The 27,424-nt window shown below is 52.5% G+C and overlaps 1 protein-coding gene across 5 annotated transcripts in view; it reads right to left on the bottom strand.

Annotated features, from left to right (window-relative positions):
* kmt2bb (lysine (K)-specific methyltransferase 2Bb) overlaps positions 1–27,424 on the bottom strand; it is a 180,208-nt gene that overhangs the window by 21,385 nt on the left and 131,399 nt on the right. For 4 of the 5 annotated variants that reach the window (XM_073055461.1, XM_073055479.1, XM_073055471.1 and 1 more), the window contains 8 exons: positions 17,235–17,372; positions 16,729–16,887; positions 15,697–15,862; positions 12,212–12,290; positions 11,675–11,826; positions 8,069–8,245; positions 3,111–5,187; positions 2,109–2,195 (listed from right to left, as the gene is read on the bottom strand). In XM_073055461.1, coding sequence (XP_072911562.1) covers positions 2,109–2,195; positions 3,111–5,187; positions 8,069–8,245; positions 11,675–11,826; positions 12,212–12,290; positions 15,697–15,862; positions 16,729–16,887; positions 17,235–17,372 — 3,035 coding nt within the window. The remainder of the gene's footprint in view (positions 1–2,108; positions 2,196–3,110; positions 5,188–8,068; positions 8,246–11,674; positions 11,827–12,211; positions 12,291–15,696; positions 15,863–16,728; positions 16,888–17,234; positions 17,373–27,424) is intronic. The other variant, XM_073055476.1, reaches the window with a different exon arrangement.

Consider the following 27,424-nt stretch of genomic DNA (forward strand, 5'->3'; position numbering starts at 1 on the left):
CCTCCTACTCCTGAGCTCGGTTCGCATCATGTCACCAAGTCTAAATCCTGGAACTTTTCTCTGAAGTGGAGTGGGTCAAAGAGTGACCTTATGGAGATTTATAAATTCATAAGAGGAATAGATAAAGGTGGGCAGTCACAAAGCAGGGGAAAGATTCACCAGAATGATACCGGGACTGGAGGGATTAAGTCATAACGATGGTCACAGTCTTTTTCTGAGGATAGGAGAGTCTAAAACTAGAGGGCAGAGTCTTAAGGTGAAAAAGGGGAAAGATTTAAAGGGGAGCTGAGGGGCAACTTTTCTACCCAGACGGTGGTCGGTATATGGAACGATATCCCACAGTAGTGGTTGCCAATCAGTCGATCACGATCGACTGGTCAACCTTTCAGACTTTCCCAGTAGATCCCGAAAAAAAAGAAAAATGCGCACTGGGCAGGAGAGACCGGAAGCAAAACCCGGCAACCCGGAAACAACCTCTCCCCAGCGGGAGCACCGCTACATCACTACTATCTTCATCAGCATCAACCGATCTTTATAATGCTCACATTACAACACTTCTCCCCCTTTAAATTCCAACATTCCCCTAACGTAAAGAACTGGGAAACAAAAAACAGTGGTGTCATTAACTTATACTAGTGTCTCAGTAACAGTTTACCAATATAAAACACCTGAAAAATGTGGCAGGTTCAACATTCAGTCTAACAAAGGAAACCGTCCATTCAAATATTCAGTCTGTCAGGAGGCTTGCGAGGACGCTGTGCTGCAACGGATGAAAACTATTAAATCTAAATACAGGAGCTATCTTACTGACAGACGCCTCACAGACTGTCTCAGACTGGCTGTCTGTAGTTATGAGCTAAATTTCAAGGAACTGGCAGAAAGTATTCAGCCCCAGTCATCACACTGAGTGCAACAGTCATTTTTTATTCATTTATTTTTCCTGTTGAAATAAAATTAAATAATGAAACAGAATAAAATGTGTTGTAATGTGAGCATTATAATAAGTAATACCAACTAAGATAATGGTAACATAGCAAAACTCCCGCTACGGAAAGCCGCCTATAAAGAGAGACTGCTTCCAGGGCTGCGGAACTCCACTTCCAGTCTCTTCTGCCCGGCGCGCGTGCGTATGGTTAAACGATTTAGTAGGTCGATCTTGCCTTTCATTAAGGCTGAGGTAGGGGATCTTGGGCTTAAGAAGGTTGACGACCCCTATCCCAGAGGAATACCCATCAGGCAGTTCCAAAGCATGTACCACCAGGCTCAGGGACAGTTTTAACATGGGCACTAACTGCCCCGGCACCGCAGACAGGTTCAAAAGGCGATGCCTCAAAGAGGTGAGGACCCCCATCACCCAAGGTGTGCCCTCTTCTTATTCATATTATCACAGAGGAAGGAAAGGAGCCCAGAGACACACACATGCAACATTTCAGGAGCAGTGTCTTCCCCTCTGCCAATAGACTTCTGAATGGACAATGATCCTACGTTCACTACCTCACTAATTTTTCCCCGTCTTTTTGAACAACTTATTTAATGTTTTATAAGTTTGTAATTATTGTACTGCTGCCGCAAAGCAACAGAGTTCACGACATAAGACAGTGATATTAAACCTCATTCTGACTCCCAGCTTCTGCCCCACTATCTTCAGACTCGAGTGGACCTCTTGCACAATAAGACACTCAGCCTCACAATCTATCTTGCATTTCATTATTTACCTGCACTGCACTTTCTCTGTAGCTGCTACTGTTATTGCTTTACCTTGTTCCACCTCAATGTAGTGGGTACTGATCTGATCTGTATGAACAGTGTGCAAGACAAACATTTCACTGAACCTTGGCAGATACGACTATAATAAGCCAATAAGCAAGTACAGCGTGTCAGAGCTACATGGACAGGAAAGACTTAGACTGGCAATATGGCCATCACGGACCAGTTGGGCTGAAGCCACTGCTTCAGCGCTGTGTGTCAGATGACCAGTGTCATCCAGGGAGGGAGAGAGAACAGGCCCACACCTCCCACCATCCCAAGTTTAGGCACTTGTGCCTGACAGAAAAGGCGGTTTGCGAAGCAGGTATAGAGCATAAACATTAAAAAAAATATATACGCACATCGAGTTTCCGGTGTGCAAATCGTCCACGCGATCCAGGTCCAAAGCGGCTTTGATGGTTGGTGTTTTGATTCGCACGCGGACGTTTCTGTGGGGGCAAGAACAGGTTGCGATTGGCGGTCAGTGCGATCTGGCAGAGCATTGCTCAATCCCCCCGAGGAGCCCCCAATCCCCTGCCCACGTGCACACACACGCGTTCGAGTAGAGGGACTTACTCCCCTGAATGTGGCGACACAGGCAAATGGGGCAGTGAAGGAGGCCTTGCCTTCGCGTTTAGGAGTTGGGACGTTATGTTGTACAGGAAGGTTGGTGAGGCCACACGTGGATCATTGACGGCATTCAGCCCTATCTCCTCCCATCTTCGTGACCCTCCGCCACCCACTTACCAGCTAGCCTGTTCTCCTTCCCCTCCCCTCACCTTCTTATCCTGGCTTCTTCCCCCTCCCCTCCTAGTCCTGATCAAAAGTCGCAGCCCAAAAAGTAGACTGTTAATTCCTTCACTGACGCTGCCTGACTTGCTGAGTTCCTCCAGCATTTTGTGTGTCTTTCTCAAGATTTGCAGTACCTTCAAAAATCTCTTGTTTTTGGAGCATTGTGTTCGGTTTTGGTCACCCTGGGACAGGAAAGATGCCATTAAGCTGAAAGGATTGCAGAGGGAGATTTACAAGGTTGTCGCAGGACTCGAGTGACTAGAGAGATTGAGCAGGTTGGGACTTTATTCACTGTTGTGAAGGAGACCGAGTGGTGATCTTCAGGGGCACAGATTGGGTGAATGCACACAGCCTTTCCCTCAGAGTTGGGGATTCAAAAGCTAGAAGACACACAGACCCTTAAGAGGGGAGATATTTAACAGGAACCTGAGGGGCTAATTTTTCACCCACAGGGTTGTCCATATATTGAATGAGCAACCTGAGGAATGGTGACTGTTCTCTGTGAGGCATGCCCCCTCACAGTGCCCACCCCACACAGAGACTCACACAAAACACCAAGCGCAGGAACTCACCCCAGCGAGGCAGGGGCTGACGGTCTGGGAGCCTGCTCAGGGGTGGTTCCGGCTGAGGTTGGACAGGGGTGGGAGATCTTCAGCTTCTTGCAAAGGCCCCTGTCTGGAGGAGGCAGGACGTGTTTGAGGGGTCCAGGGGGGTGCTGCTGGTGTAGGAGGAGGGAGGGCTGGCAGACGGGCAGGGGAGAGCCCCCTGGTGGTGGGGGATGGCTCAACAAGGGCAGGGTCCCGGGACCGACTGGGACCACATTGAGGAGAGGGGGCGCCAGAGCCAGGGAAGGGATTTCGGGGCCCAACAAAGCCAGTGGACCATGAGGGGCCACCAGCAGGGTTCCATAGCCTGGTTGGGGTTGCGGGTGAGGTGAGGGGGCAGGGGGGACATGGTTGAGGTATAGCACCTCCGGCTTAGGCAGCTGGAGGAGGGGAAGCTGCAGGCCAGAGGGGAGGAAGGAAGGCGGGAGAACCTTGGGTGCTACCGGCTTCAGCTGGGACGCAGAGAGGAGGGGTGAAGAGGAGGAAGAGGGCGGGGGTCGAGACTCAGCCTTGGGGCCCCGCGGGAGCGAAGAGGGGATGGAGGCAGCCGGCTCCCGTCCAGCAACCTCCCCCACTTCGAGACCATGCCCTCCTGACAGGAAGAGTCCCTCGCCGGAAACAGAGACCGTGATGGAAGGGGAGGAGGAGGGACTGGCCGCCTGCGGGGCGCAGACTCGCTGGACCTGTGGGGGCTCAGGGAAGGGGGGCTCCTCTTCAGGGTCCGGCGGAGCTGTCCCACCTTGGGGCAGCAGCGGGATCTCCTTGCAGGGGTCCAGGGACCCTAGCTGGTGGGGGGCAGGTGAGTCAGAGGGGTGGGAGGCAGGAGGTGGTGGTGGTGGAGGAGGTGGAGGAGGAGGAGGAGGGGGTGGAGGCGGAGGAGGAGTGGGGATGACAGATGTATTCTTGAGGACGAAGTCCATGATCTCGGAGGGGAGGATATTGCCCAGCTCATCCTCCACCTCCCCTTTCCCTGGCGATGGGAGGGGAGCGTCCGGAGAGGCCTGCGGAGGCTGGCTGCTCCCCCCCTCTCCTGCGCCCTCCTCTGGCGCCTCCTCCTGCTCTTCGGGGGCACCCCTGGTAGAAGGAGTGGGAGGCTCGCGGTCAGCCGAGTCATCTGTGCCATCCAGCTGGTCGATGCGGGGAACATCGCCGTCCAGTGGGAAGCATTCCGATGCCAGCTGCTCCATCACCTCCTCGGTAACCACGGTCCGGGCAAAGTTGTAGTAGCGGTCCAGATCATCGCTGGAGCTGTTGACCTCATCGTCCTCGTCCTCCTCATCCTCTACCTCCTCCTCAGCCTCCGGTGGACCCCGCTTGCCCTCCCCCACGCCACGGCGCAGCAGAGAGGGGTGGTGGTGGTGGTCAGAGAAGGGCTCCGCCAGCTCCTGCTCGCCCTTAGCCAGCGCCGAGACAAGGTCCTCCTCATCGATGCCGAAGGGGGGCTCCTCATCCTCCAGCAGGGAGGAGGGCGGAGTGTCATCGTCTTCCTCCATCTCTTCCTCCTCCACATCTCTGTCCCGTGCCAGCTGGGAGGCCAGGAGTTCCACGGCAGAGAGAGGGCAGGAGGAGAAATTTGGGGCTGGGGTCTCCAAGACCCTGAGCTCGCCAGCGAGCCGCTGGTCAGGGCCGCGGAGTACGGAGTTCCTTTCCGTTTCTTCTTCCTCCTCCTCCTCTCCTTCCCCCCGTCTCTCCAGTCCATTGCTCTGAGGGAGGAGGGATGAGTCTGGGGAAGGGGATGGAGGCCGGTGGTTGCCTCCTCCCACCGCGGCCGAGGGGGAGGCAGTGATCCCTCGCCTCTCCATCAGTCCGTTGCCTGTCCCATCTCGGCGGCGAAGGAATGAGGGGGCTTCCTTGGTGGCCCTGAAGGACAACAAGGAGGAAGATGGAGGGGGAACGGTGGCTCTGGGAGGAGATGTGGCTTTGCTGCGAGGTGGGGGATGGTGGGAGGCCAGGTTGTGTCTCCGGGGCACCAGCGAGCGGCGGCTTGGCGAGACAGTGGGGTCACTGACTGTCAGGATGTGGTGGGACACGGACACTGGGCTTCCTGCAAGACACAAAATTCAAAGTAAATTTATTATTAAAGTACCTATCCATCACCATGCACTACCTCGAGATTCATTTCCTTGCAAACATTTACAAGAAAAAAATATAATAAATTTTACAATACAGAAATGAACACTGACAAAAAAAATATTTGCAGAAGATGACAAACTGGCGCAAATAAAAAAATAATCCTGAGAACGTGAGCTGTAAAGAGTCCTAGAAAGTGAGTCTGCAGGTCATAAAATCAGCTCAGGGTAGTGGAGAGTGAAGTTATCGACAGTGGTTCTGAAATTTGATGGTTTTAGAGTGTGGGGCCCAAGGCTTCTATACCTCCTGCCTGATAGCAGTAGTGAGTAGCCAGCATGGACTGGATGGTGGGTGCTGCTTTCTCATTGTAGTGCTGCATGTAGATATGCTCAGTAGTGGGGAGGGATTTGCCTGTGATGGACTGGGCTGTATCACCACTTTCTGTAACCTCTGCAGTTCACCATCATTGGTGATCGATACCAGGCAAGCGGTTAGGAAACTCTCCACCGTGCATCTGGAGAGGTTTGCCAAAGTTTTCTGAATCTGTGCTAACTTCTAAGAAAGTAGAGTAGCTCGTGTCTTCTCTGTGATGACACTTATGTGCTTGTCCAAGATCAGATCCTCTAGTGAGTTACTGCAATATGAAAAGGACATAAGAAATAGAAGCCAAATTGGACCATTCATCACATCAACTCTTACCATTAGAAACAGGCGAACTGGCCCATCAAGACTGCTCTGCCATTTCATCATGGCTGCCCTGTTTCCCCTTCAACCTCATTCTCCTACTTTCTCCCTGTAATCTTCCACACATTGCCAAATCAAGAACCTATCAATCTCCGCTTTAAATTCACCCAATGACCTGACCTCCATAGACGCATGTGGCAATGAATTCCAGAGCTTTACCAGCCCTTGGCTAAAGCTCCTCCTCCTGGCCTCTGTTCTAAAGGGACATCATTCGATTCTGAGGCTGTGCCCCCTAGTCCTAGACTCCCCCACCATAGGAAACATACTCTCCACATCCATTGTCTCGGCCTTTCTACATTCAATAGGTTTCAATGAGGTCATCCCTCCGAAGAGCCATCTATCGCTCTTCATACAATAAGCCTTTCATTCATGGAATCATTCTTGTGACCCTCCTCTGAACCCATCCCCAATATCAGCACATCCTTTCTTAAATGAGAGGCCCGAACTGCTCACAAAACCTCAAGTGAGGCCACAACAGGGCCTTATGAAGCCTCGGCATTTACATTCCAGTCCCCTCAAAACGAATGCTGGCATTGCATTTGCCTTCCTCACCACCGACTCAAACTGCAAGTTACCCTTCAGGGGATGCTGCATGAGGACTCCCAAGTCCCTTTGCACTTCGAATCTTTCAATTTTCTCCCTGTTTAGAAAATAGTCTTTGCTTTTATTCCTTCAAGTGCATGACCATACACTTCACTGTATCCCTTTTGCCACTTCTTTGCCCATTCTCTTAAACTGCCCAAGACCTTGTGCAGCCTCCCTGCTCCCACGTAATGTGCAACTCCATCTATCTTTGTATAGCCTGCAAACCTGGCCACAAAGTCATCAATTCTGTCATCTAAATCATTGCATACAACATAAAAAGTGATCCCAACACTGGCCCCTGCAGAACACCACTAGTCACTGGCAGCCAATCAAAAAAGATTCCCTTTATTCCCATTCTTTCCCTCCTGCAAATCAGCCACTGCTCCATCTACGGTAGAATCTTTCCTGTACTTATCTTGCAGCATCTTACCAAAGACCAGAAAACCCAAGTACACAACATCCACTGATTCTCTTTTGTCCATCCTGCTTGTTACTTCCTCAAAGAATTCTAACAGATTTGTTGGCAACCATGCTGACTTTGGCCTATTTTAATCATATGCCTCCACATATTAGAGAACTTAAGGTAAAGGAACCCTTAGGAGCCAGTGATAATGTGATAGACTTCACCCTGCAACTTGAGAAGGAGAAGCTAAAGTCAGATGGATCGGTATTACAGAATTACAAAGGCATGAAGAGGAGCTAGTCGAAATTGACTGGAAGGGGACATGAAAAGGGGTGATGTCAGAAAAGCAAATGCTGCAGTTTCTGGGAGCATTTCGGAAGATGCAGGATAGGTACATCCCAAAGCAGAAAAGGATGATGCAATGGTGGCTGACAAATGAAATCAAAGCCAACATAAAAGCAAGAGAGAGGGCATATCACAGAGCAGAATAAATGGGAAGTTAGAGGATTGGGAAGCTCTTAAAAACCAACAGAAAGCAACTAAAAGGCATCGGGCAGGGGAGATGGAATATGACGGTAAGCTAGCCAATGATATCACATCAAAGAGGATACCAGAAGTTTGTTTTTCCAGATATGCATGAGTAAAGAGTAAAAGATAGGAGAGTAGCTATTGAATCACAGGAAAGTGACACTGGAGAGGTGGTAATGGAAGGGGAGGGGAAGAAACGGCAGGCAAACTAAATAAATATTTTGCATCAGTCTTTCCTGTGGAAGACACTAGCAGTCTGCTGGATGCTTGAGAATGTCGGGGGCAGAAGTGAGTGCAGTTACTATTACTAGGGAGAAGGTGCGTGGGAAGCTGAGAGATAGTTAAGTCACCTGGACCAGATGGACCACTCCCCAGGGTTCTAAAAGAGGTAGTTGAAGAGAGTGTGGAGGCATCAGTAATGATCTTTCAAGATTGACTTGATTCTGGAAATGGTTCCAGAGGACTGAAAAATTCACAGATGTCACCCCACTCGTCAAGAAGGAAATTATAGGTTAGCGGGATAAAGATTATGGATTGAATGTGAACGAGGGAATTCGTATGGCTGGACTCAACTGCTCGGAGCGGAGTCACTTACCGGGACAGGGCAAGGGCCGGGAACTTCCTGAGGACCAGCGGCTGGTGGGACCATAACTTGGCACCTTGATGCGACTGCAAGACTGGGCACGGGGAAGGGGCAAGGGTCTAGCGTTCTGCACGGGGTGGGGGTGCTCCGGTGAACTCTTCACAGTTGCTTCTGTCACCTCAACGGTATCTGGCAGGGAGGGGAGGAGGGTAAAAAAAATAGAAAGATTAGAGGGGAAGACCCCAACATCATGAAACGCAGAACAACACCCACAAGGGATTCCACTCGCATCATATCATTTGGGAGTGGAGGAAGGGGGAGAAAGAGACTGGTCCCACAAAACATTGACTTGTTGACCCACGACATGGAAACCGGACTGACCCATCCGCCCACACAACCCATATCCCTGTGAACCTTTCATGTCCATGAACCTGTTCAACTGCCTTTTAAATACTATTCATGTTCTCACCTCAACCATCTGAGACCCTGAGACATCAGAGCAGAATGTGGTCATTCAGCCCACTGAGCCTGCTCTGCCCTTCACCATCCCTGGATGCCCAACAAATTAGGAATCTATCAGCTTACACTTTGAATATACCCACAGACGGGTTCCACTGCAGTCTGCGGCACAGCATTCAACAGACTCACTACTCTGCTAAAAAAAAATTCTTCCTTACTTCTGTTCTGAAAGGTTGCCCCTCAATTTTGAGGCAGTGTCCTCTAGTTCTGGATACCCCCACCAGAGGAAACATCCTCTCCACATCCACCTTTTCTAGTCTTCTCAACATTCAGTAGGTTTCAATGTGTTCCCTGTACATTCTTCTAAATTCTAGTGAGTACAGGCTGAAAGCTGCCAAACGCTCATGTGTTAACCCCTTCATTCACAGAATCATCCTTGTGAACCTCCTCTGGACTCTTTCCAATGACAATACATCCTTTCTGAGATAAGGGGCCCAAAACTGTTTATAATACTCCAAGTGCAGCTTGACTAGTGTCTTATAAAGCTTCAACATTACTTCCCTGTTTTTATATTCCTGAGGCACACCACTGGTCACTGACCTCCATGCAGAATATGACCTGTCTACAACCACTCTTTGCCTTCTGTGAGCAAGCCAATTGTGGATCCACAAAGCAAGGTCCCCTTGGATCCCATGCCTCCTTACTTTCTCAATAAGCCTTGCATGGGGTACCTTACCAAATGCCTTGCTGAAATCCATATATACTACATCTACTGCTCTTCCTTCATCAACGTGTTTGGTCACATCTTCAAGAAAAACAATCAGGCTCATAAGGCACGACCTGCCTTTGACAAAGCCATGCTGACTATTCCTAATATATTATGCCTCTCCAAATGTACATAAATCCTGCCTCTCAGGATCTTCTCCATCACTGAAGTAAGACTCACTGGTCTATAATTTCCTGGGCTATCTCTACTCCCTTTCTTGAATAAGGGAACAACATCTACAACCCTCCAATCCTCAGAAACCTCTCCCATCCCTATTGATGATGCAAAGATCATTGCCAGAGGCTTAGCAATCTCCTCCCTCGCCTCCCACAGTAGCCTGGGGTACAGCTCATACTGTCCCGGAGACTTATCCAACTTGATGCTTCCCAAAAGCTCCAGCACATCCTCTTTCTTACTGTCTATATGCTCTACAATGTCTATATTTATGTACGTATGTATTTATTTATTTAGAGATACACTGCAGAACAGGCCCTTCCGGCCTAATGAACTGCACCACCCAGCAACCCACCGATCAACCCCAGCTCAATCACAGGACACTTTACGATGACCAATTAACCTACTAACTGGTACCTCTTTGGAATGTAGGGGGGAGTCCAGAGCAGCTGGAGAAAACCCACACACACACGGGAAGGACGCCGGAATTGAAGTGTGAGCTCCAGACACCCCCAGCTGTAGTGGTTTTGTGCTCACCGCTACGTTACCATGGCGCACTATACTCAGAATAAGGTTCAATATCACCCGCACATGCCTGGCAGGTACACTACCAGGGCTTGAGGCCTTGCAAAGGCTCACCCTCTGGTAGGATGTATTGAGTTCATCCGGCATTTTGTTTATTGATCTCTTAAACCATTTCTGCACCCTCTCCAGGTTTATCACATTCTCTCCAGTGTAACGACCAGAACCATCCACTACACTCCAGTTTTCACCCTGCTGCTATCATGGCCCTCTTGCATGTTAAAATGGAATCTTGGCCTCACCATCTACACAGCCTTGCATCTTATTGTCTGCACATTCTATTACAGGTGGCCCCCGTTTTTCCAACGTTCGCTTTATGACAGCTCGCAGTTACGAAAGACCTACATTAGTACCTGTTTTCGCTAACCAAAGAGGATTTTCGCTTTTACGAAAAAAAGACACCCGCTTTATACGCGTGTTTACCCCGAGAAAGACTACCATGACCGTGAAGCCTTGAGGGCAGTTGTGTGCGCATGCGTGTACGTGCCGCTTTCCCCCCCCTCCAAATCGATTTTGGCTCGCTGTCTTTCCGATTCTGATAAGTGGAACTACACTGTACATACAATAATTCTACTTTATATAGGCTGTATATTTATCATATCATTCCTGCTTTTACTATATGTTCCTGTTATTTTAGGTTTTATGTGTAATTTGGTAGGTTATTTTTTGGGTCTGGGAACACTCAAAAATTTTTCCCATATAAATTAATGGTAATTGCTTCTTCACTTTACAACATTTCAGCTTACAAACGGTTTCATAGGAACACTCTACCTTCGGATTGGGGGGGGAAACCTGTATTACTTTCCCCTACCATGATGTACTTCTAGTTTAGAACATATGATAGAACAGAATTAGGTCATTCATCCCAGTGAGTCTGATTGCACCATTCAATGATGAGTGTGTTTTTAAGACAATCCCATTCCCCCACTTTTGCCCCAAAGCCTATCAAACTTGGCCTTAAATACACTCAATGACTTGGCCTCCACAGCAAATGAATTCCACAGATTCACCACCCTCTGGTTGACGGAATTCCTCCTCATTTCTGTTCTAAATGGATGTCCCTCTATCCTGATGTTGTACCCTTTGGTCCTAGACTCTTGTTGATGAGAACGTCCTCTCCACATTTGCTCTATGCAGCCCTTTCAGTATCTGAGAAATGAGATTTTCCCCTCACCCATCCTTCTGGATTCCAGCGAGTACAGGCCCAAATGCTTCTCAAGCATTAACTCCTTCTTTCTTGGAATCATTCTTATGAACATCTTCTGGACACTCTCCAATGCCAGCACATAGTTCCTTAGATACAGGATGTAAAACTGTTCACGATATTCCAAATGCAGTTTGACCAAAGCCTTATAAAGACTCAATATTACATCCTTGCTTTTATATTCTAGTTTTTCTGAAATGAATGCTAACACTGCATTTGCCTTCCTTACCAAAGACTCAATCTGCAAGTTAACTTTTAGGGAATCCTGAACCAGATCCCTTTGCAGCTATGATTTACCCTCCCTAATCAGAAGATAGCCTATCCTCTGAAGGGCATTGGCCCGGATTTCCCTTGTGGGGCACTGGGTTCCGTAGCATAGAGACGAGGGGTTTGAGGTGTGGGGCAGAGCCTGCTCCCTCCCAGCACCACCTACCGGCCGTGCTGGGACTATGAACGATGGTGTGGTTGCCTCCGTCATCCATGCCATTGATGCTCTCCCAGGCCGGGGGGTGGTACTCCACGATCTTGCAGCGGTACATGCACCTCTTCCTAGCGTCCGTCGTGCTCCAGTACACCCGTGAACACCTGGCAATGAAGAGGGAGAGGTGGGGTTCGTTAGTTACAGGTAAAGGCAGCCTCCAACTGTCTACCGCTCCCGCAGTGGGATACCTCCTCTGACCACCACAGGGCTTGGGGAGAGGAGTACATCTGTACCCCGAGGTGAGAGGCACTCGAGGGAATGGCACCCGATGGGCGTAAGGGGGTGGCAGCCGTCACCAGGTAGGATGAGCAGAGGGGTCAGAGCAAAGGAGGAGAGAACCATTCCTCTGAGAGTCAATGCTCTAGGGACAGTGAAGGTGCCATGCCATAGAAAGAGTCATCAGAAAATGGGAGGAGGAGGAGGAGCGGCGATTGTTGGGGATGAAGAGCCCCGGACTTACAGGACAGTATCAGGTGCATGCAAACTTACTGATAACCCACGGGGAAGATGTGACCCTCACACTCCGACAGTTCCGTCAGAACCCCCAAGTTGTTGATGGTCAAGGAACCTGCACAGGGAGAAAAAGGGAGATTTTGAAGCACTAACTCTGCTTTCCTCTTTACAGACATCGCACAGCCGGCTGAGTGCTTCCGCATTCTCTGCTTCTGGACGAGGTCTGAATGGTGCCCATCAGGACCGCCCCTCTCCTTCCAATCTCCAACGTGGGTAGGGTGGGGGAGAAGGAGGTGAGGATGAGACATTTAGAAAGTCAAACCAACATAAGACTTATACTATGAATGGTCGGGCACGAGGGAGCGTAATGGACAGAGGGATCAGAGTACAGTTGCATAGCACGCTGAAACAGCATCACAGCTACATAGGGTGGTGAAGGTGGCATCTGACCCACTGGCTATCACTGAGTACAGGGAGTTACACTGCAGTTGCATGTTGCTGGTGAGGGCACACTTGAGTACCAGGTAGTGGTAAGCCCATGTCCGGGTAACCGAGGAGAGGGAACATGTGGTGTCTATAGGTACCAGAAAGGTATTCTAGGACCTTTGGGGACCACAGGGGATAAGTGTCATCCCAGATAGCGACAGGAACATTTTAAGTCACTGTTATCGTCTCTGTGTTTTTGTTGTAGTATGGTAAAATTGTAATGTTGCAAAAATATTTCTGTAATATAAAAAATGGCAATTTTTGGTGCCCCCCATTATAGAAAAGACATAGTTAAACTGAAAAAAGTGCAAAGGGACCTACAAGAATGTTGCCAGGACAGAGAGCCTAAGTTATAGGGAGGGGTTGGAAAGTCTGGATCCTTGCTACGTAGGAGAATGAGGGGACAACTTAAAGAACTGCTCAAATAATGAGAGGCGTAGCTTTGCTATGCAATAATTTTTCCCCAGAATAGAAGAGCCCAAAACTTCGGGGCACAGAGCTTGGATGAGGGGGAAAATATTTAAAAGGGAATTGAGGGGGCAACTATTTTCACACAGAGGGTGGTGGGTATATGGGACAAGCTGCCAGAGGAAGTGGTTGACGTAGTTACAGTAATATCATTGCAAGTGTACATGGTCAGGAACACAGACTTGAAGGATATGGGTCGAAAGCAGCTTCTTATTCAACATTCCTTCCCCCTCCTTGTCAGTTCTAATGAAAGGTCTTGGCCTGAAACATTGACAGTTGATTCATTCCCATAGCTGCTGTCTGACCTGCTGAGTTCCTCCAGTATTTTGTGTTCTAAACTGCAACCAGCTTGGGGTGGGGGGGGGAAGGGTTAACACCATGATCAGAATGAACTGGTTGGGCAAAGAGCTTGTATCAGTGCTGTATTTCTCTATGGCTTTAAGGGAACAACCGGATGTATGGGTAAATGAGTAAATGAGTGATATCAAAAGCAAACATGCCAACAGCCACTCCTGTCCTGACAACAGAGATACCATGGCCAAGAGATTCAGCATTTCCCCATCAACTCTTATTGATGCACCATTGAAAGCATCCTGACCGGATACAGCACAGTTTGGTATGGCAACTGTTCTGTACGTAACCTGCAGAATGTTGTGGACACGGCTCGGCACATCACAGAAACCGGCCTTCCCTCCGTGGACTCTGTCTACACCTCTCACTGCCTCAGTAAAGCAGCCAGCATAATCAATGACCCCACCCATCCAGACATTCTCTCTTCTCCCCTCCCATCAAAGAGAAGATACACAAGCCTGTAAGCATGTATCACCAAGCTCAAGGACAGCTTCTATTCCTTATTGTCTGCCTACACTGCACCTTCTCTGGAACTGTTACATTTTATTTTGCATTGCTATTACCTTGTTCCATCTCAATGTACTGTGTAATGTCTTGATATGTATGAACAGTACACTAGACAAGCTTACGCTGTACCTTAGTACGTAAAACTGTACTGCATAGTACTGGCCCTTCAGCTGACAACGTTGTGCCAACCGTTTAACCTACTCCAAGTTAACACCATAAGACAGAGGAGCAGAATTGGGCCATTCAGCCCATCGAGTCCACTCTGCCATTCCATCGTGGCTGATCCCAGATCCCACCCAACCCCACACGCCTGCCTTCTCACCATATCTCTTGAAGCCCGACCGATCAGGAATCAATGAACTTCCGCTTTGAACATCTACCTCGTGTGTCCTCTCATATTAGCCGTTTCCAACCAGGGGAAAAACACTGGTAGTCCACTGCATGAAGTCACCTCTCATCCTCCTTCACTTCAAAGGGAAAAGCCCTACGCTTCTCTAACGTTGGCCCTCAGTCTCCTATGCTCCAAGGACTAAAGTCAGAACCTGCTCAACATTCCTGTAGAGTGCCTTTCCACAAAGCTGAATGACACATTTCCTCATACAGAGACTGAAACTGAACTTAATATTCCAAATGCAGCCTCACCAACATTTTGTACAACTGTGACACAACACCCCAACTTCTGCCCACCCTTTTCCCCACTACTCAGTCCTTTAAGCCCTGACCACATCCTCGTACATCTCCTCTGCAATCTTCCCAGCTTAAAGGCATCCTTCCTATAATGGGGTGAGCAAAACTGAACACAATATTCCAAATGCGCTGAATAAACAATTGTAAATATATATATATATATACAAAAACAAAATAAGTTCGCTATTTACAAGAAAAAAAAACCATGGGAAGGTATAAGTATTAGTCTCAGTAAAAAGGAAAGACAATAAAATCAAATATTAGTAGAAGCCAATAAGAAAAACAACATATGTTTGCAGGTGTAAAAAAAATAACAAATATAGAATATTGTATACTATTGAAAAACAGTAAAAGACCAAAAGGTACATAAATAATCAAAAGATAGGAAAAATCAGAGTGAATTTAAAGTAAAGCAAAACACCCTATAGTTTCATTCCTCAGTAATTACTACATGTACACCCTACATAATTACTTTCAGTCAAATTACTAAAAGGAAGGTAAAAATCAACATAAGATTGAAAGAATATAACGTATTGTTTAAAAAGAGCTGCGAGAAAGTAACATTAGACAACCCGTGTAATGGCAGAAAACAGCAAAAGAGAAATTGGATGTGGTCTGCCTGCATATTTTGCATAGTTTGAAAGATAACAAGGCGCCAGTTACTTAATCAAACAACTTTTTTTTATATAAAAAATTTATTTTATGATGTATGACCTATCTTTAAATTTTTGATTACGGAGTGGTATACCTTTATGTGATATGCTATAACATTTTGATCAATTTTATTACAATATATGAATGTACACACTTTATGTTGAGATGTATCTATGTATTGCACTCTGTAAATCGTTTTTTTCTTCTGAATAAAAATACTGAAAAAAAATATTCCAAATGCGGCCACACCAATATATCTTACAACACAATGTCCCAACATCTTCCCAACCCCTCTCCATGACTCAGTTCCCCGAGTCCCTGCAATATCCTAGTAAATTTCCCGAGTCTTTTCTCCCCATACAACTCACCGATTGTCATGGTGATGTTTTCAGGCTCCAGCCCTGTCAAGAACTTGCGACGAAGGGTGATGCTCTCGAAGTCGACAAAAGCCCTTCTGTTCACCTCAAAGCCATCCTCACGTACCGTCTGGGAAAGGAGGAAGGGGTGACTGGCAGTCTGCAGCGGTCCCGTAATCTTCCAGTCAACAGAGCAGTTGTAACAAGCATGGCGAATCAAGCGGCGATTCTCAATGAATGTACTAACGAAACAGTGACGGGACGGGGTCTGTGTCTGTGATTCCCCCACACGGTGATGGGACGGGGTCTGTGTCTGTGATTCCCCCACACGGTGACGGGACGGGGTCTGTGTCTGTGATTCCCCCACACGGTGATGGGACGGGGTCTGTGTCTGTGATTCCCTCACACGGTGACGGGACGGGGTCTGTGATTCCCGCACATGGTGACTGGACAGGGTCTGTGCGATTCCCCCACACGGTGACGGGACGGGGTCTGTGTCTGTGATTCCCCACACGGTGACGGGACGGGGTCTGTGTCTGTGATTCCCCACACGTTGACGGGACGGGGTATGTGTCTGTGATTCCCCCACACGGTGACGGGACAGTGAGATAATTATACAGGCATATATTATGACAGTTTCTAACCTTTTCTTTGTCTGAACAAAATGGAGGCAGTGAAGGGGAAAACAGCAGGAAAGTGGGGGGGAAAGAGGGAAAGCAAGGGAGGCATGGATAAGGAAAAGATTAGGGAAAGTAGGAAAGGGGAGAAAAAGTGGGAGCAAAGAGGGGATAAAAAGATGAAGGAAGGAGAAAAGAGAGGGAAATGGCGACGAAGAGGGAGTGAGGGAGGGAAAAAAAGGGAGAGCGGAGGGAGAACATGGCAACAGAATGAGGAAGGGAAGGTAGGAGCGAAGAACGGGATAAAGGGGAGGGAAGGAAAGAGACAAAGAGGGAGCAAATGAAGGAAAATTATAAGTATAAGTGAGGGAGAGAAGGAAGGAGGTGAAACAGGGCTAGGAAGGGGAGGGTGAGAGGACATACACACCTTCCCCTGCACAAGGTCCTTGTGACGCTGACAGTACACCTTCTTGTCTTCCTCGAACACACAGTTGCAGGCCCGGGCACACATGAAATGGTAGTTGCTCTGGCAGGAGGAGAGGCAGCAGCCGACCGTGGCCCCAGGCTTCTGGCAATGTTCACAGCGCTGGGGGTGTACGACAGCATCAGCACTGTTCTACATGTACTGACCCCCTCTCCCACCTCACTCCACCCTGCCCCCCGCTGCCACACCGAGTGGGTGTGGGGTCTGGGACCCTCTGCCCAAGGGGGTGAGGGAGACGCACCTCCCCACATTCAGCTACGGTGAAGACACAGGCCATACAGCCCACCAGGCCTTGCTGGCCACACGCACTGCTGCACATATGGGGGCACATCCGGATCCCGTCACCTCGGTTTCACTGGACTCCTGGACCACCACCATGGACTCCTCGGCCGCCCGTGTCTGTTCCCCCCACTCTCCCTCTCGCACATAAATCCAGGGGTCGAGCTCACCATCAGCTTCCCCCGTCCCACTGCTATGTGTACATTCTTCAGTGAGCCATCGCCTTCCTCGAAGACCTCTGCCGACCACAGTGCACAGTTCACATGTGTCCACTCGTTCTGGCCGATGTACAGGAGCCGGCCAGCATCCTAGGGGCAAGGAGAAGAGAGAGAGTGGGCGTGAGTAGTGGATGATCAAGTTGGGACGATTCACCCAACTCCCTGCTCCCCCCCAACACCCCTTCCCCATTGCAGGCAAGAGTATGTGAGACCATTCAACCTGCTGAGTCAGTGCTAGCTCATAGAACAAACCCTCACTGCTTTTCACTGCAAACTGTCCCAGTTCCATCAATTTTACTCCCTCATCCCTCACTCACAGACACAGTCCACATCCATAGAGCGGACAATTAACCACTCACAATTTCTTTGGATGTGGTAGCAAAGAGGAAACCAGGGTACCAAGGCCAAATGGGAGAAGAACCCTCAGTGGGGGCAGGATTCCTACACACACACCCACCCCCCCCACTGGTGGACAGGTCACATACAAACACACACACACACCCCCCCCCTCACTGGTATCGGGTCTGGTATGCACACACACACACACCCCCCTCACTGGTGTCGGGTCTGGTATGCACACACACACCCCCCCTCACTGCTGTCGGGTCTGGTATGCATACACACACACACACACCTCCCATCACTGGTGTCGGGTCTGGTATGCACACACACACACACCCCCCTCACTGGTGTCGGGTCTGGTATGCACACACACCTCCCCCCTCACTGCTGTCGGGTCTGGTATGCATACACACACACACACACCTCCCATCACTGGTGTCGGGTCTGGTATGCACACACACACACACCCCCCTCACTGGTGTCGGGTCTGGTATGCACACACACACACACACACCCCCCCTCACTGCTGTCGGGTCTGGTATGCACACACACCCCCCCCTCACTGCTGTCGGGTCTGGTATGCACACACACCCCCCCCCTCACTGCTGTCGGGTCTGGTATGCACACACACACACCCCTCACTGCTGTCGGGTCTGGTATGCACACACACACACACACACACACACACCCCTCACTGCTGTCGGGTCTGGTATGCACACACACACCCCCCCTCACTGCTGTCGGGTCTGGTATGCACACACACACACACACCCCCTCACTGGTGTCGGGTCTGGTATGCACACACACACACACACACCCCCCCTCACTGGTGTCAGGTCTGGTATGCACACACACACACACACCCCCCCCCTCACTGGTGTTGGGTCTGGTATGCACACACACACACACACCCCCTCACTGGTGTCGGGTCTGGTATGCACACACACACACACACCCCCCCCCCTCACTGGTGTCGGGTCTGGTATGCACACACACACACCCCCCCTCACTGGTGTTGGGTCTGGTATGCACACACACACACCCCCCCTCACTGGTGTTGGGTCTGGTATGCACACACACACCCCCCCTCACTGGTGTTGGGTCTGGTATGCACACACACACCCCCCCTCACTGGTGTTGGGTCTGGTATGCACACACACACACCCCTCACTGGTGTCGGGTCTGGTATGCACACACACACCCCCCCTCACTGGTGTCGGGTCTGGTATGCACACACACACACACACCCCCCCTCACTGGTGTCGGGTCTGGTATGCACACACACACACACCCTCACTGGTGTCGGGTCTGGTATGCACACACACACACCCCCCCCTCACTGGTGTCGGGTCTGGTATGCACACACACACACCCCCCCCTCACTGGTGTCGGGTCTGGTATGCACACACACACACACACACACCCCCCCCTCACTGGAGTCGGGTCTGGTATGCACACACACACACCCCCCCTCACTGGTGTCGGGTCTGGTATGCACACACACACACACCCCCCCTCACTGGTGTCGGGTCTGGTATGCACACACACACACACACCCCCCCCCTCACTGGTGTCGGGTCTGGTATGCACACACACACACCCCCCCTCACTGGTGTTGGGTCTGGTATGCACAAACACACACCCCCCCTCACTGGTGTTGGGTCTGGTATGCACACACACACACCCCCCCCTCTCTGGTGTTGGGTCTGGTATGCACACACACACCCCCCCCTCACTGGTGTTGGGTCCGGTATGCACACACACACACCCCTCACTGGTGTCGGGTCTGGTATGCACACACAAACACCCCCTCACTGGTGTCGGGTCTGGTATGCACACACACACACCCCCCCTCACTGGTGTCGGGTCTGGTATGCACACACACACACACACCCCCTCACTGGTGTCGGGTCTGGTATGCACACACACACACACCCTCACTGGTGTCGGGTCTGGTATGCACACACACACACCCCCCCTCACTGGTGTCGGGTCTGGTATGCACACACACACACCCCCCCTCACTGGTGTCGGGTCTGGTATGCACACACACACACACACACACATCCCCCCTCACTGGTGTCGGGTATGGTATGCACACACACACACACACACACCCCGCCTCACTGTTGTCGGGTCTGGTATGCACACACACACACACCCTCACAGGTGTCGGGTCTGGTATGCACACACACACACCCCCTCACTGGTGTCGGGTCTGGTATGCACACACACACCCCCTCACTGGTGTCGGGTCTAGTATGCACACACAAACACACACACACCCCTCACTGGTGTCGGGTCTGGTATGCACACACACACCCCCCCTCACTGCTGTCGGGTCTGGTATGCACACACACACACACCCCCTCACTGCTGTCGGGTCTGGTATGCACACACACACACCCCCCCCCCACTGGTGTCGGGTCTGGTATGCACACAAACACCCCCTCTCACTGGTGTCGGGTCTGGTATGCACACACACACTCACACACCCCCCCTCACTGGTGTCGGGTCTGGTATGCACACACACACACACACCCCCCCCCAATGGTGTCGGGTCTGGTATGCACACACACACACACACACCCCCCCCTCACTGGTGTCGGGTCTGGTATGCACACACACACCCCCCCCTCAATGGTGTCGGGTCTGGTAGGCACACACACACACCCCCCTCACTGGAGTCGGGTCTGGTATGCACACACACACACTGGTGTCGGTTATGCTATGCACACACACACACACCCCTCACTGGTGTCGGGTCTGGTATGCACACACACACACACCCCCTCACTGGTGTCGGGTCTGGTATGCACACACACACACACACACACCCCTCACTGGTGTCGGGTCTGGTATGCACACACACACACACCCCCTCACTGGTGTCGGGTCTGGTATGCACACACACACACTGGTGTCGGTTCTGCTATGCACACACACACACACCCCCTCACTGGTGTCGGGTCTGGTAGGCACACACACACACACACCCCCCCCTCAATGGTGTCGGGTCTGGTAGGCACACACACACACACACACACCCCCCCTCAATGGTGTCGGGTCTGGTATGCACACACACACCCCCCCCTCACTGGTGTCGGGTCTGGTATGCACACACACACACACACACACCCCCCTCAATGGTGTCGGGTCTGGTATGCACACACACACACACACACCCCCCCTCACTGGTGTCGGGTCTGGTATACACACACACACACCCCCCTCACTGGAGTTGGGTCTGGTATGCACACACACACCCCCCTCACTGGTGTCGGGTCTGGTATGCACACACACACACACCCCCCCTCACTGGTGTCGGTTCTGCTATGCACACACACACACCCCCCTCACTGGTGTTGGGTCTGGTATGCACACACACACACACACACACACACACCCCCCTCACTGGTGTCGGTTCTGGTATGCACACACACACACACACACACACACACCCCCCTCACTGGTGTCGGTTCTGGTATGCACACACACACACACACACACACACACACACACACACACACCCCCCTCACTGGTGTCGGGTCTGGTATGCACACACACACACCCCTCACTGGTGTCGGGTCTGGTATGCACACGCACACACACACACACCCCCTCACTGGTGTCGGGTCTGGTATGCACACACACACACACACACCCCCCCCTCAATGGTGTCGGGTCTGGTATGCACACACACACCCCCCCCTCACTGGTGTCGGGTCTGGTATGCACACACACACACCCCTCACTGGTGTCGGGTCTGGTATGCACACGCACACACACACACACACACCCCCTCACTGGTGTCGGGTCTGGTATGCACACACACACACACACACCCCCCCCTCAATGGTGTCGGGTCTGGTATGCACACACACACCCCCCCCTCACTGGTGTCGGGTCTGGTATGCACACACACACACACACACACACCCCCCTCAATGGTGTCGGGTCTGGTATGCACACACACACCCCCCTCACTGGTGTCGGGTCTGGTATGCACACACACACACACCCCCCCTCACTGGTGTCGGTTCTGGTATGCACACACACACACACACACACCCCTCACTGGTGTTGGGTCTGGTATGCACACACACACACACACACACACCTCACTGGTGTTGGGTCTGGTATGCACACACACACACACAGACCCCTCACTGGTGTCGGGTCTGGTATGCACACACACACACACACCCCCCCTCACTGGTGTCGGTTCTGCTATGCACACACACACACCCCCCTCACTGGTGTCGGGTCTGGTATGCACACACACACACACACACACACACACACACACCCCCCTCACTGGTGTCGGGTCTGGTATGCACACACACACACCCCTCACTGGTGTCGGGTCTGGTATGCATACACACACCCCCCCCTCACTGCTCTCGGGTCTGGTATACACACACACACACCCCCCCCCTCACTGGTGTCGGGTCTGGTATGCACACACACACCCCCCCTCACTGCTCTCGGGTCTGGTATACACACACACACACCCCCCCCTCACTGGTGTCGGGTCTGGTATGCACACACACACACACACCCCTCACTGGTGTCGGATCTGGTATGCACACACACACACACCCCCCTCACTGGTGTCGGGTCAGGTATGCACACACACACCCCCTCACTGGTGTCGGGTCTGGTATGCACACACACACACACTGGTGTCGGGTCTGGTATGCACACACACACCCCCTCACTGGTGTCGGGTCTGGTATGCACACTCACACCCCCCACACTGGTGTCGGGTCTGGTATGCACACACACACACACACCCCCCCTCACTGGTGTTGGGTCTGGTATGCACACACACACCCCCCTCACTGCTGTCGGGTCTGGTATGCACACACACACACCCCCCCTCACTGCTGTCGGGACTGGTATGCACACACACACACACACACACCCCCCACTGGTGTCGGGTCTGGTATGCACACACACACCCCCTCTCACTGGTGTCGGGTCTGGTATGCACACACACACACACACACCCCCCCCCTCAATGGTGTCGGGTCTGGTATGCACACACACACTCACACACCCCCCCTCACTGGTGTCGGGTCTGGTATGCACACACACACACACACACCCCCCCCTCAATGGTGTCGGGTCTGGTAGGCACACACACACACCCCCCTCACTGGAGTCGGGTCTGGTATGCACACACACACACTGGTGTCGGTTCTGGTATGCACACACACACACACACACACCCCCCTCACTGGTGTTGGGTCTGGTATGCACACACACACCCCCCCTCACTGGTGTCGGTTCTGGTATGCACACACACACACACACACACCCCCCCCTCACTGGTGTCGGGTCTGGTATGCACACACACACACCCCTCACTGGTGTCGGGTCTGGTATGCATACACACACACACACACCCCCTCACTGGTGTCGGGTCTGGTATGCACACACACACACACCCCCCTCACTGGTGTCGGGTCTGGTATGCACACACACACACACACCCCCCTCACTGGTGTTGGGTCTGGTATGCACACACACACACACCCCCCTCACTGGTGTCGGGTCAGGTATGCACACACACACCCCCTCACTGGTGTCGGGTCTGGTATGCACACTCACACCCCCCTCACTGGTGTCGGGTCTGGTATGCACACACACACACACACACACACCCCCCCTCACTGGTGTTGGGTCTGGTATACACACACACACACACACACCCCCCCTCACTGGTGTCGGGTCTGGTATGCACACTCACACCCCCCTCACTGGTGTCGGGTCAGGTATGCACACACACACCCCCTCACTGGTGTCGGGTCTGGTATGCACACTCACACCCCCCCTCACTGATGTCGGATCTGGTATGCACACACACATACACCCCCCCTCACTGGTGTCGGGTCTGGTATGCACACACACACACACACACACCCCCCCTCACTGGTGTCGGGTCTGGTATGCACACACACACACACCCCCCCTCACTGGTGTTGGGTCTGGTATGCACACACACACACACACACCCCCCCCTCACTGGTGTCGGGTCTGGTATGCACACTCACACCCCCCCTCACTGGTGTCGGATCTGGTATGCACACACATACCCCCTCACTGGTGTCGGGTCTGGTATGCACATTCACACCCCCCTCACTGATGTCGGATCTGGTATGCACACACACACACACCCTCATTGGTGTTGGGTCTGGTATGCACACACAAACACCCCCTCACTGGTGTCGGGTCTGGTATGCACACACACACACACCCCCCCTCACTGGTGTCGGGTCTGGTATGCACACACACACCCCCCCTCACTGGTGTCGGGTCTGGTATGCAGACACACACACACACACCCCCCCCTCAATGGTGTCGGGTCTGGTATGCACACACACACACCCCCCTCACTGGTGTAGGGTCTGGTATGCACACTCACACACCCCCCTCACTGGTGTCGGGTCTGGTATGCACACACACACACACACACCCCCCCCTCACTGGTGTCGGGTCTGGTATGCACACACACACACACCCCCTCACTGGTGTCGGGTCTGGTATGCACACACACACACACACACCCCTCACTGGTGTCGGGTCTGGTATGCACACACACACACACCCCCTCACTGGTGTCGGGTCTGGTATGCACACACACACCCCCCACTGGTGTCGGGTCTGGTATGCACACACACACCCCCCCTCACTGGTGTAGGGTCTGGTATGCACACACACACACACACACACCCCTCACTGGTGTCGGGTCTGGTATGCACACACACACACACCCCCTCACTGGTGTCGGGTCTGGTATGCACACACACACACACACACACACACACACACCCCCCTCGCTGCTGTCGGGTCTGGTATGCACACGCACACACACACACCCCCCTCACTGCTGTCGGGTCTGGTATGCACACACACACACACACACACACACATACCCCCCTCACTGATGTCGGGTCTGGTATGCACACACACACACACCCCCCCTCACTGGTGTCGGGTCTCGTATGCACACACACAGACCCCTTCACTGCTGTCGGGTCTGGTATGCACACACACACACCCCCCTCACTGCTGTCGGGTCTGGTATGCACACACACACACCCCCTCACTGCTGTCGGGTCTGGTATGCACACACACACACACACCCCCCTCACTGGTGTTGGGTCTGGTATGCACACACACACACACCCCCCCCTCACTGGTGTCGGGTCTGGTATGCACACACACCCCCCCCCCTCACTGCTGTCGGGTCTGGTATGCACACACACACACACACACCCCCCTCACTGCTGTCGGGTCTGGTATGCACACACACACACCCCCCCTCACTGCTGTCGGGTTTGGTATGCACACACACACACACACCCCCCTCACTGGTGTCGGGTCTGGTATGCACACACACACACACACCCCCCCTCACTGCTGTCGGGTTTGGTATGCACACACACACACCCCCCCTCACTGCTGTCGGGTCTGGTATGCACACACACACACACACACCCCCTCACTGCTGTCGGGTCTGGTATGCACACACACACACCCCCCCTCACTGCTGTCGGGTCTGGTATGCACACACACACACACACCCCCCTCACTGGTGTTGGGTCTGGTATGCACACACACACACACCCCCCCTCACTGGTGTCGGGTCTGGTATGCACACACACCCCCCCCCTCACTGCTGTCGGGTCAGGTATGCACACACACACACCCCCCCTCACTGCTGTCGGGTCTGGTATGCACACACACACACACCCCCCCCTCACTGGTGTCGGGTCTGGTATGCACACGCACACACACACACCCCCCCTCACTGGTGTCGGGTCTGGTATGCACACACACACACACACACCCCCCCCTCACTGGTGTCGGGTCTGGTATGCACACACACACACCCCCCTCACTGGAGTCGGGTCTGGTATGCACACACACACCCCCCTCACTGGTGTCGGGTCTGGTATGCACACACACACACACACCCCCCCTCACTGGTGTCGGTTCTGCTATGCACACACACACACCCCCCCTCACTGGTGTTGGGTCTGGTATGCACACACACACACACACACACACACCCCCCTCACTGGTGTCGGTTCTGGTATGCACACACACACACACACACCCCCCTCACTGGTGTCGGTTCTGGTATGCACACACACACACACACACACACACACACACACACACCCCTCACTGGTGTCGGGTCTGGTATGCACACACACACACCCCTCACTGGTGTCGGGTCTGGTATGCACACGCACACACACACACACCCCCTCACTGGTGTCGGGTCTGGTATGCACACACACACACACACACCCCCCCCTCAATGGTGTCGGGTCTGGTATGCACACACACACCCCCCCTCACTGGTGTCGGGTCTGGTATGCACACACACACACACACACCCCCCCTCACTGCTGTCGGGTCTGGTATGCACACACACACACACACACCCCCTCACTGCTGTCGGGTCTGGTATGCACACACACACACCCCCCCTCACTGCTGTCGGGTCTGGTATGCACACACACACACACACACACCCCTCACTGGTGTCGGGTCTGGTATGCACACACACACACACCCCCTCACTGGTGTCGGGTCTGGTATGCACACACACACACTGGTGTCGGTTCTGCTATGCACACACACACACACACCCCCTCACTGGTGTCGGGTCTGGTAGGCACACACACACACACACCCCCCCCTCAATGGTGTCGGGTCTGGTATGCACACACACACCCCCCCTCACTGGTGTCGGGTCTGGTATGCACACACACACACACACACACCCCCCCTCAATGGTGTCGGGTCTGGTATGCACACACACACACACACACCCCCCCTCACTGGTGTCGGGTCTGGTATGCACACACACACACCCCCCTCACTGGAGTTGGGTCTGGTATGCACACACACACCCCCCTCACTGGTGTCGGGTCTGGTATGCACACACACACACACCCCCCCTCACTGGTGTCGGTTCTGCTATGCACACACACACACCCCCCCTCACTGGTGTTGGGTCTGGTATGCACACACACACACACACACACACACACCCCCCTCACTGGTGTCGGTTCTGGTATGCACACACACACACACACACACACACACCCCCCTCACTGGTGTCGGTTCTGGTATGCACACACACACACACACACACACACACACACACACACACACCCCCCTCACTGGTGTCGGGTCTGGTATGCACACACACACACCCCTCACTGGTGTCGGGTCTGGTATGCACACGCACACACACACACACCCCCTCACTGGTGTCGGGTCTGGTATGCACACACACACACACACACCCCCCCCTCAATGGTGTCGGGTCTGGTATGCACACACACACCCCCCCTCACTGGTGTCGGGTCTGGTATGCACACACACACACCCCTCACTGGTGTCGGGTCTGGTATGCACACGCACACACACACACACACACCCCCTCACTGGTGTCGGGTCTGGTATGCACACACACACACACACACCCCCCCCTCAATGGTGTCGGGTCTGGTATGCACACACACACCCCCCCTCACTGGTGTCGGGTCTGGTATGCACACACACACACACACACACACCCCCCTCAATGGTGTCGGGTCTGGTATGCACACACACACCCCCCTCACTGGTGTCGGGTCTGGTATGCACACACACACACACCCCCCCTCACTGGTGTCGGTTCTGGTATGCACACACACACACACACACACCCCTCACTGGTGTTGGGTCTGGTATGCACACACACACACACACCTCACTGGTGTTGGGTCTGG

This window comes from Hemitrygon akajei, chromosome 1 (genome assembly GCF_048418815.1).
Source record: "Hemitrygon akajei chromosome 1, sHemAka1.3, whole genome shotgun sequence".
Taxonomy (NCBI): Eukaryota; Metazoa; Chordata; class Chondrichthyes; order Myliobatiformes; family Dasyatidae; genus Hemitrygon; species Hemitrygon akajei.